The 12,712-nt window shown below is 34.5% G+C and overlaps 1 protein-coding gene across 1 annotated transcript; it reads right to left on the bottom strand.

The window, feature by feature from the left end:
* Positions 1-10,276: 10,276 nt before the first annotated feature.
* On the bottom strand, positions 10,277-11,870 carry LOC121730260 (ras-related protein Rap-2c). Its single transcript, XM_042119238.1, has one exon. The coding sequence runs from the start codon at positions 11,517-11,519 to the stop codon at positions 10,974-10,976; it is 546 nt and encodes a 181-aa protein (XP_041975172.1). The 5' UTR covers positions 11,520-11,870; the 3' UTR covers positions 10,277-10,973.
* Between the last annotated feature and the right edge of the window lie 842 nt (positions 11,871-12,712).

The following is a 12,712-nucleotide window of genomic DNA, read 5'->3' as shown; positions in this document are numbered from 1 at the left end:
AGGGCTTAAACTATTTCCAGATATCATACAGTTGGCCTAACGATATCGGATCGGATAATTGAAAACGATCTTATAATCACTGGAGGCGAACAACACTTCTTTCGTGATATACAATTCGCCATAGTTTCACTTCTGACGATCTTTCTGTTGTCAATACTTAGGCATGCACACGGACCACTAGGCACAATATGCATAATTATTTAAGAGTAATTAGAAAGAAGCCATGATTATATTTTTCTATAAATTGCATCTAATTATGTACACCAACATTCTTCTGTAGAGAGAAATTATATAGTTTCTTTTTGATCTCTCTACGCTATCCGATTAAGAATTTTAATGCCAATCGCAAATTTTAGTCCACTTTAGTGTCTTAGCTGAAATATTTAACTATTTTTTCATCATCAGTTTATTAACTAGACCTTTTATACCGACATTTTGCTTTCGAGGAACCGTTCGGAATGAAAAATGATAAGGAAGTAAAAAGTTAAATTCCCAAAGGTTAAGTCATAATTGGTAAGCATATTTATTGCTGTATAAGGTTACTCCCGTTTATTAAGAACGTAGAGGAAGCAAGTGTCACCTGATATCACAATATGGCTGACAAGTGATAAGAGATAGTGACTCATATAGCTCATAACTCATATTGATATCAATGACACTATTTATGATTCAAAGGTCTGAGAATAAATTTACAGAATAAATACAAAAAAATAACTACCTGTTAATAGACCTACTAATAGTACTAATAGGTATTATAAATGGGAAAGTGTCTCTTGGGTCTTCACGCTTAAACCGCTTTTGATGAAATTTGGTATGAGGATACTTCGAGTCTGGGGAATGAAAATAAGATGGTTTCATCCCGGAAAAATGCGGAAAAATGTTGACCTCTGTGGCTGAGTTGGTAGCTCAAGCCGGGGGTCGCGGGTTCGAATCCCGCCGACGGAACAAAAAGTTTTCAAAGTTCCTGGGTTATGGATGTGTATTGTGTATTAAATATCATGTGTATCATAATATAATAAAAATCTTAAATATATGTATAAGTAGTATAAAAGTATTAAGTAAATATATATTTCCGTTGTCTGGTACCCGTAACACAAGTCCTTCAGGTACTTACGGGGCCAGACTGACGTGGTGTGAAGCATCCATAGATATTAAGCTTCCTGCGCGATAAATTAATTTTATTGCAATTAAGTTGCGGGCAACATCTAGTTTACTAAAAACCCAATAACTCAGCTATTGGCAAGTACTTAGGTACTTATGCAATAAATAATTGAAGTCAAGCTTTGAAGGTAACAAACATTTCAAAGGTCTTTGTCTTAAAAGCTACACATGTAATAATGTAAGCCCTCATAAAACAAGGGTCAGGAACTAAGATGAATGGGAATAATTCTACACAGAAAAAACAGTATTCTCCGAATAAGAAAAATAATCTTGCATGAAAGCAATTTGCATTAAGTCAAGATTATGGTTGCCTCATATATAGTGAAACTAATATTTTCTTACGCTAAAAAAATAATAATCTTAAACTGATATTTGAAGTAATCTTGAATTAAGACAATTTCCGATTGATTTAATATAATACGTTTTCTACCAAGAATTATTAGAATTCTTAATGTAAGTTGATAATTCTCTTGATGCAAGCTTAGGATGTATTTTCATTTTAAGAAAATATTGATTTCAATCAAATAAGAAATCACTTTATTAGAAATAATATACTTATGCTTAATTTAAATACATATTTTTTTCTGTCAACAATAATAAATCTAGCTTGAACACTAACTTTACTTATTTAAAGTAGTGTTTATTTTAATATTAGAAAATTATATCCTTAGACCAATAACTAATATTTTAAATTTTAATTTATGCAACCTACGATAAAGAATAACCTTTCTTGTTTCGGGAAAAATATTTCTTGGTCTAATATTATTACTTTCTTTCAATAAAAGTTTTAAATGCTTGTGTTAAGTGGTTTTAATGTCTTAAAGGTACTATTAATAAAGGCCTATTTAAACCGGAGCGGTATCCGCTACCGCCGTGGGTAGCGGTATCCCGATGGGTACGCGATTAACGCGCTAATAATAAACGCGATTAAGGCGATAATCACGTACCCATCGGGACACCGCTACCCACGGCGGTAGCGGATACCGCTCCGGTTTGAATAGGCCTTAATACGGCTCAGGAACTCCCAATAGTCCAATGGAAGTTCTGGAGGCGTTTCCTGAAAGGTAAATAAAAGACAACATACAAGGAACAACAGAAAAGCATATCAAATAGTGGTTTCTAAAACAAAATGAAGAGATGTTAATCGTATAAAAATTTATTTACTTACATAAAAGACAAAAATTTTGACAAAAAAATTGTGAGTTTCATAAAATTTCAAAATACTGTTTCCTCCAACTGTTGTTTGTAATAAGGTATGTAAGTCAAAGTCTGGAAAATATCTTGTAATCAGTACATTTGTTGTGGTAACTTCCTGAGATTCAGAACAGCTAGAGGACGTAGGTTTTGTAAAGTCTGTTTCACTCAATGACTCTGAACACTCATTAAATGACTCTGTAGGTGCCTGAAAACATAAAATATGTGTGTAATGCACAGTGGCTAAATCATGTACTTACATAAGTTTACCCTAAATAACTAGTACCTATAGATTGTCTTCATTGGCAAAGTTATTAAACAAATTATGAATGTATTTTTAAACATAGTGTGACTAAAGAGCTTTAATATTCATTATACATCCTGCTGCATACAAAAAAGAATAAACGCTGCCCAGTTGCAGATGCAGAAGTGCACAGAACAGTGCAAATGCCAATGGATTTCACTTACATGAGCTGTGATAATTTCAGCTAGCTTTATCCGGGTCCCAAGATGAGGGCAGAGTTCCTTGAGGTGCTTTGGAATGAGTTTGTAGAATAACTCTGTTGTTATGCCATTTGCTGCAATGTAAAACCGAAATGATACATTTAAGTAATCTATGACTTAGCTTAACGTACTCAACATGGATATGATTTTTGATGAATTTTGGCATGGGTGGGTGACACTTCAACAATACTATGATCAAAGGCTGGCCAGTAAAATCAATGCATACTTACACACAAAAACTTCTATTACTTCTGGAGAAATATTATTTGCCTCGAGGAGAGTAACTACGTTGTTATTTTCGTTCATTTTGTTTTACAAATTACCACTTAACCCGCACCACAAGAGATATTGCGTATATATTCACCTCAAATTTAAACTTGTTTAGCTTGCTTTAGCATGGCGCGCGCGCACTATCGTGGCGTCGCGTCGGTAGACTCGGTAGTCAATAGTCATAACTCATACCAAAAAAAAAATAGGTAGGCTAGAAGTAACTTGTCATTAAATTAAAATATTTTTAACTTTTTCTTAAACTATATGTATTTGAAACAAGGTAATAATAAAATTTTAAGGCAAAACAGGATTTTACTAAAAACAAGATTTTATGTCATTAGTTTAAGATATATTTTTTTAAATTGCTCTAGATATGATTCAAGGTAATAATTTCTTCATTGGATGAAATGTTTCATTGTGTTAAATAAACTTACAGTTTGAAATAAGTATTTCATTGTATTAGAGCAATAAAATTTGAACTTCTTAGGTTAATTTTACTTATTCTTCAATTAATTTTTTTTTCCTTGATTGTAAAATTGCAACAAGAAAATATTTTTTTCATTTCGAGACTTCCATAATTTAAAGATGAATAAACATTACTTGTATTAACACAATTTTCCTTAAAATAACTTAATATGTCAAGAAAACTATTTTTCTTGATTCGAGAAATCCTTTTTATCTGTGTAGAACGGAAAGTCCATTAAACAGTTTAATTACTAACCTTATAAACAATTGCTTACGACGTGGCCATTCGAGGATGTTTATTGTTATTTTATTTCCTTGTAGTTAATAATTATTACATACTAGCTGTCCCTGTGAACTTCGTGCCACTTTAAAACCTTCCCTGGACTTCTACGAATATTTTAAGACTAAAATCAGCCCAATCCGTTCAGCCGTTTTCGAATTTTAGCGCGACTAACACATTTGAAAATCCATTTTTATATATATAGATACTCTAAGTTATAATGTAAGTAGAACAGTTAATTACTTCTTTCTAATTATTGTTCTACTTCAATAGCTTCTAAGCCATCTTGATCTGCCCTAAAATGATTTCCTTTTATCTAATGATTTCAAGTAATATTCAGAATGGTCTCAACTCTCAGCTACATTTAAGTCTTACATTTTCTTATTAGCTGTTTACAGGCTTTTAAACGGTCATGCACCAATGCATCAAGAGATTAGTCCTCTTGGAGCATTGATGCGTAGCAATCAGTCTCTACATCGCAATAGACATAATGCATTTATAAGCTGTTTAATGGCCAACTGAGATTTTTTGTTGGGAATTCGTCTTTTTGATGGCTATCAAATTTGGTGAATGGTTAAATTGAAATTGAAGAGTGGCACGTGAAAATTACTAAGGAATATGTAAACTTCGGTCAAAATTCTCTAAAACCGGGCATTAATAGTTCAGAATTTTGTCCAAGAGATATTTGAAATAAGTACAAATTAATTTTTAAGTTTTCCTTGTTTCAGCAAGAAATTCGTTATGTAAAATAGGTCTCGAAAAAGATCATTACGACAATCGATACTAATTACCATGTTAAATTCAAAAATATCTTAATAAAAATAGTTGCACAGTATAATGACCACATATGCTAGTGTTACTTAACCCAAAACTAAACTGTCCGAAAGAAACCTGTTAAACACATGTACTACAAACAGGGTCACGAAACAATGCAAGTCTCTTTTTGTGAACCGCTCGGAAGCGAAGCACGTGTTCAGGATCCCTCCCGCTAAGATATGGACTAAAAACCCGAACTTCCTTGCCCCAACATATTTTATAGCTCAATAAACGTGATAGGATGACGATATGAAAATTTTGCGATCGTCTGGAGTGCAGTACTGAGAATTTGTATAACAAAGAACAAGTATCAAAATACTTTGGAGTTGTAATATTATCTAAGGTAGGTAGCCGGTAGGTAAGGTTTATATTATACTTACAATAATATGTAAATACGCCAACGCCCTTTAATGAGGCAAGTTCGTCTAGTTGCGTGTTTCGTTAAAATTTTTGTTTCTGAATAGTAAATATTTGTCGCACGTTATTTGTTAGTATTGCTGACTCAACAATGTTATCTGCATTAGGAAATTATGATAATTCATAATATTAATAATAAAAAAACAGCACAGCTTCTTATCAGCGAGATGTTATTTGATACCAATTACTAGTGTAGATTTGCTCTTGCAAATTAGGATACGTTGGATAACGTCCTCGATTCCTCATACATAACTTGCTCTTATAGGGTTTTCCTCTGCCATCTAATTTTGTAATTAACCCAATTCATCAAAAACGATTACCTAAGTCGATGAAGTAATGCCGTATTTACAGATAGCACACGGTAGCGCGTGTCATTGGCGTAGCAGTGGCATAACACGTCTAGCATAAAGCGGGCCATGTTAGGCGCAGCACGACAGTCGACAAGTCAAGGTGGACGTTTGCGCAACGCCACAAGGACCAACAAGGAGTGCGAACTGGCTAACAGACGAAACGGACTCGTTCTTGAAAGGCACGCGGATAATCGTATTAATACTGCAATGTTCGTAGCAAGATTCTAGAGATAAGACACTAAATAGTGAATAGCTTAACTGTAAAATACAAAGTAAAGAGCGTTACATAATTAAAGCTAATTAATTTAATCAGAGATTTAAAATCTAAGGTCAAACCAGTAAAAAACCAACCGACTACCCGAAATGTCAATGTCTTGAATCTGAATATATTTACCTAATGAATAAAGGATTTTATTTGACACTAGGCCCTAGGGTCAGAATTACTAGAAATTACCGTATTAATACTTATCTAAAAATATTTAAAGTCAATACTATACTCAGTACCTATACCAAATTCATTTTATACCATCGATAAGATAAGAAGGACGGGATATGATTATCGATATTGCAAAATAAAATATTTGAAACATGACAAATCTTTTTAGGAATTTCTATACTTAATTAAATTTGTGCCAATTAAAAAATCGTCAATTCTCCGAAGTTATTATCATGTTAATGGAATACGTGACTCAATATAAACAATACAACTTATTGTAAAGAATAGATTCTTTAAACACCGACTACTTTCGAGCCGTTATTAATTTAGATCGTACAATAGACGAGCCACTTATTGTTAGCTAAGAATTGGAAATATTCAGTTCAAATAACACAACAACACCAGCTTTTATTGTTTCATGAGAACATTTTGTATCATGAGAGCCAAGGGAGTGTACCCAATCCATTCATACCAGTTTTAAAAACAACAAAACGTCGAGACTCGAGGCTCGAGATGGGCCACGGCTGCGACCACCGTGATTAATAATACACATTGACCGTTCAATGAATTCAAAGTATTTCTATTGTATCGTTAACGGCCACTAAATAATTACAGCCGCTTGCCCAAGCCGTTTGTTAATCAAAGTAATTACATAAATGAGGCCGAAAGAAACATCACAAACGAATACATTCCTCGTGACTCATAAATACAGGATAATGTATACCGTCTCTACATATTTTAATACTGCACAAAATAACAAACAGGACTCGAAATAAAAGTAAATACCAAACGAAATATTATCATAGAAGTATTGGAACACTTTTCTATACAGTTTTGTGTGCAAACTGAGGATACACGGACAACGAAAACAGACAACTCAGTTAAGCTACACTCCCCTCCTTCTTTTGAATAAATTCATTGTCCCTTGGAAAAGGAAAATTTACCCCACAAACTCTACAAGAATATCAAATAGTCGTTTTGTGGTGGCTCTAATATAAATACTGGTGATACAGGAGTAGCGTGAAGAAACCGAATTACGGGTTGGTGACCGAATTTGAGTACCCCACGTTGGATTAGCTTTTATGAATATTTGAAGCCCTCAGTACTCGTTAGCTTTTATGTGGACATAAAACGATTTTAATGCAATTTTCGGTGTTTATTCTACCACTTGTCTATAACGTGAAGAATTAGTACGTAGAGGAAGGCGAAGTTTTATTATCGTGTATTTATAGCCGCCCCACACGCGGCAATGTGTTTAGAAGCGCGGGAGACGCCTGCTTCTGTTGCTATTCCAAGCGAGACCTTGCATATAATATATTCGTTTACAAGTCACTAATGTGGAGAAAATCCACTGAACCACATATATTTTATCTCCGCTACATCCAAGCGGCGTCCTTTTAAAAAAAGATATTATGATGGAGTTATAATCAGTTTTGATTACCTTAGCTATGTATTAAGTAAGGACATAACAATAATATATGATCTCTACCATTTCAATTCGACCAATAACGAAATTTTCATCATAATTTACTGGTGGGCAAAGGGTGGCAGAAGTTTAATTAGTTTTAACTTTTAGTAGCCAACTTTATGTATGGTCTCAAATGGACCAGTGATTCAACGAGTGGACTGTAAAAATACAATTTCAAGAGATGTTAGAACGCTTTGATTTGGGACGAACTATAGTGAGAGATCAAAAGCTATAATTTAAAAACAGATGAAAAAGTTAAGATCTAAAAATAATTGTATTTTATTAGAAGCATATTTGAACTCCCAGAAGGCCCAAGTAGGCCGCGAGAACAATAGATTTACAAGAATCCGCGATCGAAGGATTTGGTCTTTAAGTTTTTTTTAAACTCGTGATCTCATAAAGAAAAGGTCTCAAATCATGTTGACAGAATCAAACTCTATTTAACAAAATCTAATGCTTTTCCTCATCTTTACCTCATTCGAGGTGAAAGAGGCAGTGGGAGTCACGGCCATAATGATTAATCTTGTACAGAATTTTAATTAAAATGGTTAATATTCTAAATTACCGAACAAATTACCTGCTGCAGAATAAAAAGCAATTGTAATTAACAATGGCAGTATAGTGTTTACGTTCCACAGCTGTAATAAAAAATAAGGTTGAGAATAACATTAGGCGATAAGCAACAACCTTCAATCGTACATTTGATGAAAATTTAAATGGTCGATTTTCTTTTTATCGCTACGAACTTGTAATTACTTCGTAAATAGGCAGTTTTCTTAAAACAAACACACGGTAAGTATAAAATAAAAGCGATAAGGAAGACACAGCATTGAGCATTGTTACACCTGCGGAGAATTGTCTATATCTGGGCCGGTAACGGAACATGAACAGTAGTGCCGCGAAACGACCGAACAACCAAACCATGACCTTAAACTCCATGTGCCACTTTAACGAGTGATGTTTTTGATAAGAACGTGATAAAATCGTTTTCTCCAAGAAATGTATTATCGAAACTCAAGGTTGGGCGCTCGGTGTTCGCGCGCACGTTATTTTCGGAGCAATTTTCAATTGGTTACTTATACAAATTGAGATTATTCAGATCCTGATCCGGGTTAGTCGTAAGGGAGATCGCAGACGACAGACTTTTTGTGCGATCGAGTCTGCGGCGCCCATACAGTCGGCATGGCGCGGCCAAGCCGACTATATGGGCGCCGCAGACTCGATCGCACAAAGTCTGTCGTCTGCGATCTCCCTAAGTCGTAACACTAGCAAGTCGCTAGAATGCTATGATCTGGCATTAAAGCTATTGATATTAGAGATGCTATTGTTACTGTGCGATCAAAAGTATGTATGACGTCGGAGTATAGGAGTGGGAGTGACCCTTATGTCGTTGGCTTAAAGGTCATGTCAGAGATAAAACTCTGAATTCTGAACGCACTATAGCTGTTGCAACATCCTCATGAATTGCTAATAGATCGTCATTGCCCTGTAATACGAAATCTTTGTTTTTGTACCAAGACCAAAAATTACTGTACATTTTTACCGTGCTATAAAATATTATAAATTATAATGTGTGTATTTTAAATATACTTATTTTGAATTAAGTCCTAAGAGTTTAAAGTTTATATCAGACAGTTAATTTTTTGTTTAATTACCATTTTCACTCTGAACATAAAATCAAATGTTAAGGACTAAAAATGTAACCAATCATTCAAGTAAAGTGTATTGTGTAGTTATTGTGGCCATCTAAGGAACTAAAGCAAATGCTTTAGTTCCTTACATGGCCACAATAACATAGCTAAATGGCTAAATAGTTCAACAAGCAACAACACAAAAATACAAAATAACTAAATTTGGTTGGACTACAAGTTACAACTAAACAGGCTTTGAACTAAACTGAAAGGCTTTATTTAATATTTTGATTGTAACATTAATTATTATCTGAGTTTGGATTAAGTGGTATTTCCTCAACATGTTTTAAAGTTAGCTTTTTGTATTATTGTAAGAAAACAATAATGTAAAAAACATCACAAATCAGTCTTCAAAACAATAAACATCTTTATAACTTAGTATTTATTAGTTATTACCATGAAGAAGTGTTATAATGCTATTCTCCTTTGTTTTGACTGTCATATTATCTATGTTGGACAGTGCACATTGATAATAATTGTGTATTTGCGTTGTAGTTTAATCAGCAGAATGGTGGACCATTTCAAAGTAAATAATGATAAAGCTCTTGAATGTACTGTGCTCACTGCTAATGTAAGTTAACTACTAAATTTCATTTAATTTAGTAGTCAACTCTTTTGCAAAATAGAGACCATTTTGATCAAGAATAGCATTTTTTGTATGTCTTCTTAACTTGATCTGAGGGCAAGGATAAGTATCAGTTTTGAGTTAAAGATAGACAAGTGGGAAATGTGTCCCTAAAATAATATATTATATAACTTATTTGGTCTTCAAATTATTCCTTGTACAAAGCAATTAATTCAAATCCTAAGAAATTCCAGTGGAAAAAAGATATAATTAAAATACACTACTTTTGGCTTATGAGGTAAAGCAAATTGAATATAAATTTTGACTAGACCAAAACAGTGAAATAATTACTTAGCAAGCATTTGCAAGATTAGGGTTGATTTACATTGGTACTGTAGCAAGCAAAATTAACAATTGGATGGTGGACTACCACTGTTTTCAAACATGTTAAGTTTCAGTAGCTGGATGTAATGTACATGTTTTAATCGAGTCCAGAGTCCAGTACGCCTGATACTGTAGTATCAATGTAATTCAACATTTATGATAGAAACATAATTAAATCACTAGCCGCAAGCTTAAATAATTCTGCTGATTACAAGATAGTCTAAAGTAAGAAAATATTAACGGATTACCTTGGATACCGAAGAATAAAACTTCACTTTTAATCTCCCACTTAAACTTTTATTATAGATATTTTGTTATATGTATTATCACAAATCCTGGTAGACTTTTAAAACACAATCACGCAAATCTTAAGTCTGTATTTCCTTGATTATTGATTCTCATATAATTTACACAATAGAACACACCTTGCATGATGACTAAGTAGTACCCTTACTCATCGCACTTCACTCTACACAATCATATAAGATTATTGCATATTTGGATGGCGTTATTACTCTCTAATCCTCTTTGTCCTTCCACATTGGTTAATCTCATGAAAATATATACAAACTTGACTAAAATTACTTTACATTTACATTACTGTTGTTGTTTATAAATCAATGACCGTTGTGTGTAAAATAACATGACATGACATTAATTTTGAGTTTCTCCTTTCTGACGGTATTCTGTAATATTACATCGGTTACTGCGGGAGCATCTACCAGTACTAAAGTATGAAAATATAAGATAAAGCACCTCGATTGGACAATGGTATGTATCAAAGATATTAACAACGTGATATGACGCGCGTCGCGACCGCCGGTCCAGCGGCCGGGGCGGCCAGGCTGCAGAGCGGGCGCGCCGCCGCCCCCGGCCCGGCTGGACGCGGACCGCCCCCGAGTCAAGGTGGGCTCACTTCCCCCTCGCTTTTGCAGTCTTACGAAAAATAAATGCCACATTCCACACTAAATATTAAAGCACTGTACAACAACAATAAGTTTTTTTCTCCTTTTCGGGACTAACGTTCATTTCACGCACTATTTCGGCGAACATCTCGTTGACATTGATACGGCTCTTGGCGGAGGCCTCCACGAAGGGGCAGCCCCACATTTGCGCCAGCGCCGATCCCTCCGGCTGGGAGACCTCGCGCTGGTGCTCTAGATCAGCCTTGTTTCCGACTAACAGTATAGGCACCCGTTCCGATCCCTTAACACGAGTTATCAATTCCTTCATTGGTTTAATATCTTGAAAGGTTTGGTGATTGGTTAACGAGTATACGACTACGAATCCTTGGCCATTCTTTATGTACAGGTCCCGCATAGATGCGAATTGTTCTGTGCCGGCCGTATCCAGTATTTCTAGTACACACGGGGAGTTGTCCACCTCTATTTCTTTTCTATAAAAATCTTCTATTGTGGGGTCATACTTCTCCATGAAACATCCGGACACGAATTGCACAGTTAGGGCACTCTTTCCGACCCCACCCGAGCCCAGCACGACTACCTTGAATTCGCGCATTGTGTTTTTAGATCACTTCACCAGTCTTCTATAGAAACGTTTATGAAACGTAATTTCACTTTGTGCTATAAAAATGTCATTGCTACGTTGGTTTATGACTCACTCGGATGCGATCACTGGCGATCGTTCGCGATACAGAATGTTAACTAAATGGTAAACATCGACGCCATTTTAGATATACGAATGGTTAAACAACTTTGATTGCATCTCGCCGATGTGCTATTCACTTCACACTCGTAGTATAATCGCGGAAACAACAATAAACCAACTGAATCAGTCTTTGCTAAAATCGACACCAGTAGCAGGTTGGTCAATGCACTCTGAGTTCTGACAAATCACAAAAGCGTGATTGGTGAATGGAAGCTGTTTAGGCGGATGTGAGTGTTGTTGCTCTAAAAAAAAAATTGACCAAGGTTCACATTGCGCTGAATTGATTTTAGCTAATCATAGCCATTAAGTTCATTCCAAAAGAGTTATGTTTCTGTAATATTCAAATTTATTAAATTATCAAAAAAGCGAGTTGTTTTTGGTGAAAAACAAACATAACAAAATCTCTCACGGTTACCATTTTCTGTCAAGAAATAATTAACTGGTAACATTTGTCGGAAACATTATTTTTATCAAGTTGCCTACAGTGCTTATAATATTATCGTTCAGAAACAAACTGTCAAATATTTTTTTTATCAGAAACTCGGACAAATATTCAACCTTAGAGGCACCATACGTGGTTTTTTTATTTCATAAGCCTACGAAATCATATTTGACTCTCTATGGTCGTATTACAGCCAATTATAGCAAATAAAACAATTAAAATAAGTCTTGATGACCGTGTAAGTATATAAAATATAGGTAACCCATCAAGCAACTCCGTAAGTAAGTATCCGACAATGATTGATATAAAAACTTTGTAACTTTTGTAAAATAAAATTGTCAATATCTGAATGATGAAGAGCTTTTTGGGAATGTGAAAGAGTGATATTGTGTTATTGTATTATTTTCCTATTGTCTTAACACGGTTTTAAGGTGTAATATTAATTAATATTATAATAGGATATTAACCATTAAAATATTAATATTCGTTATAATGTGCACAAGTGTAGGAAAGTGATGCAATATCCAGAAACGTGCTACCTTTTTTGTGTTCCCTCCAAAACTTAGTCAAAAGTTTCAGTAAAGCGTCTACCACTTTTCTG

Source organism: Aricia agestis, chromosome 9 (assembly GCF_905147365.1).
Source record: "Aricia agestis chromosome 9, ilAriAges1.1, whole genome shotgun sequence".
In the NCBI taxonomy this organism is placed as follows: Eukaryota; Metazoa; Arthropoda; class Insecta; order Lepidoptera; family Lycaenidae; genus Aricia; species Aricia agestis.
Note: the sequence above shows the minus strand (reverse complement) of the source record. Positions and strands in the feature narration are given on the sequence as shown.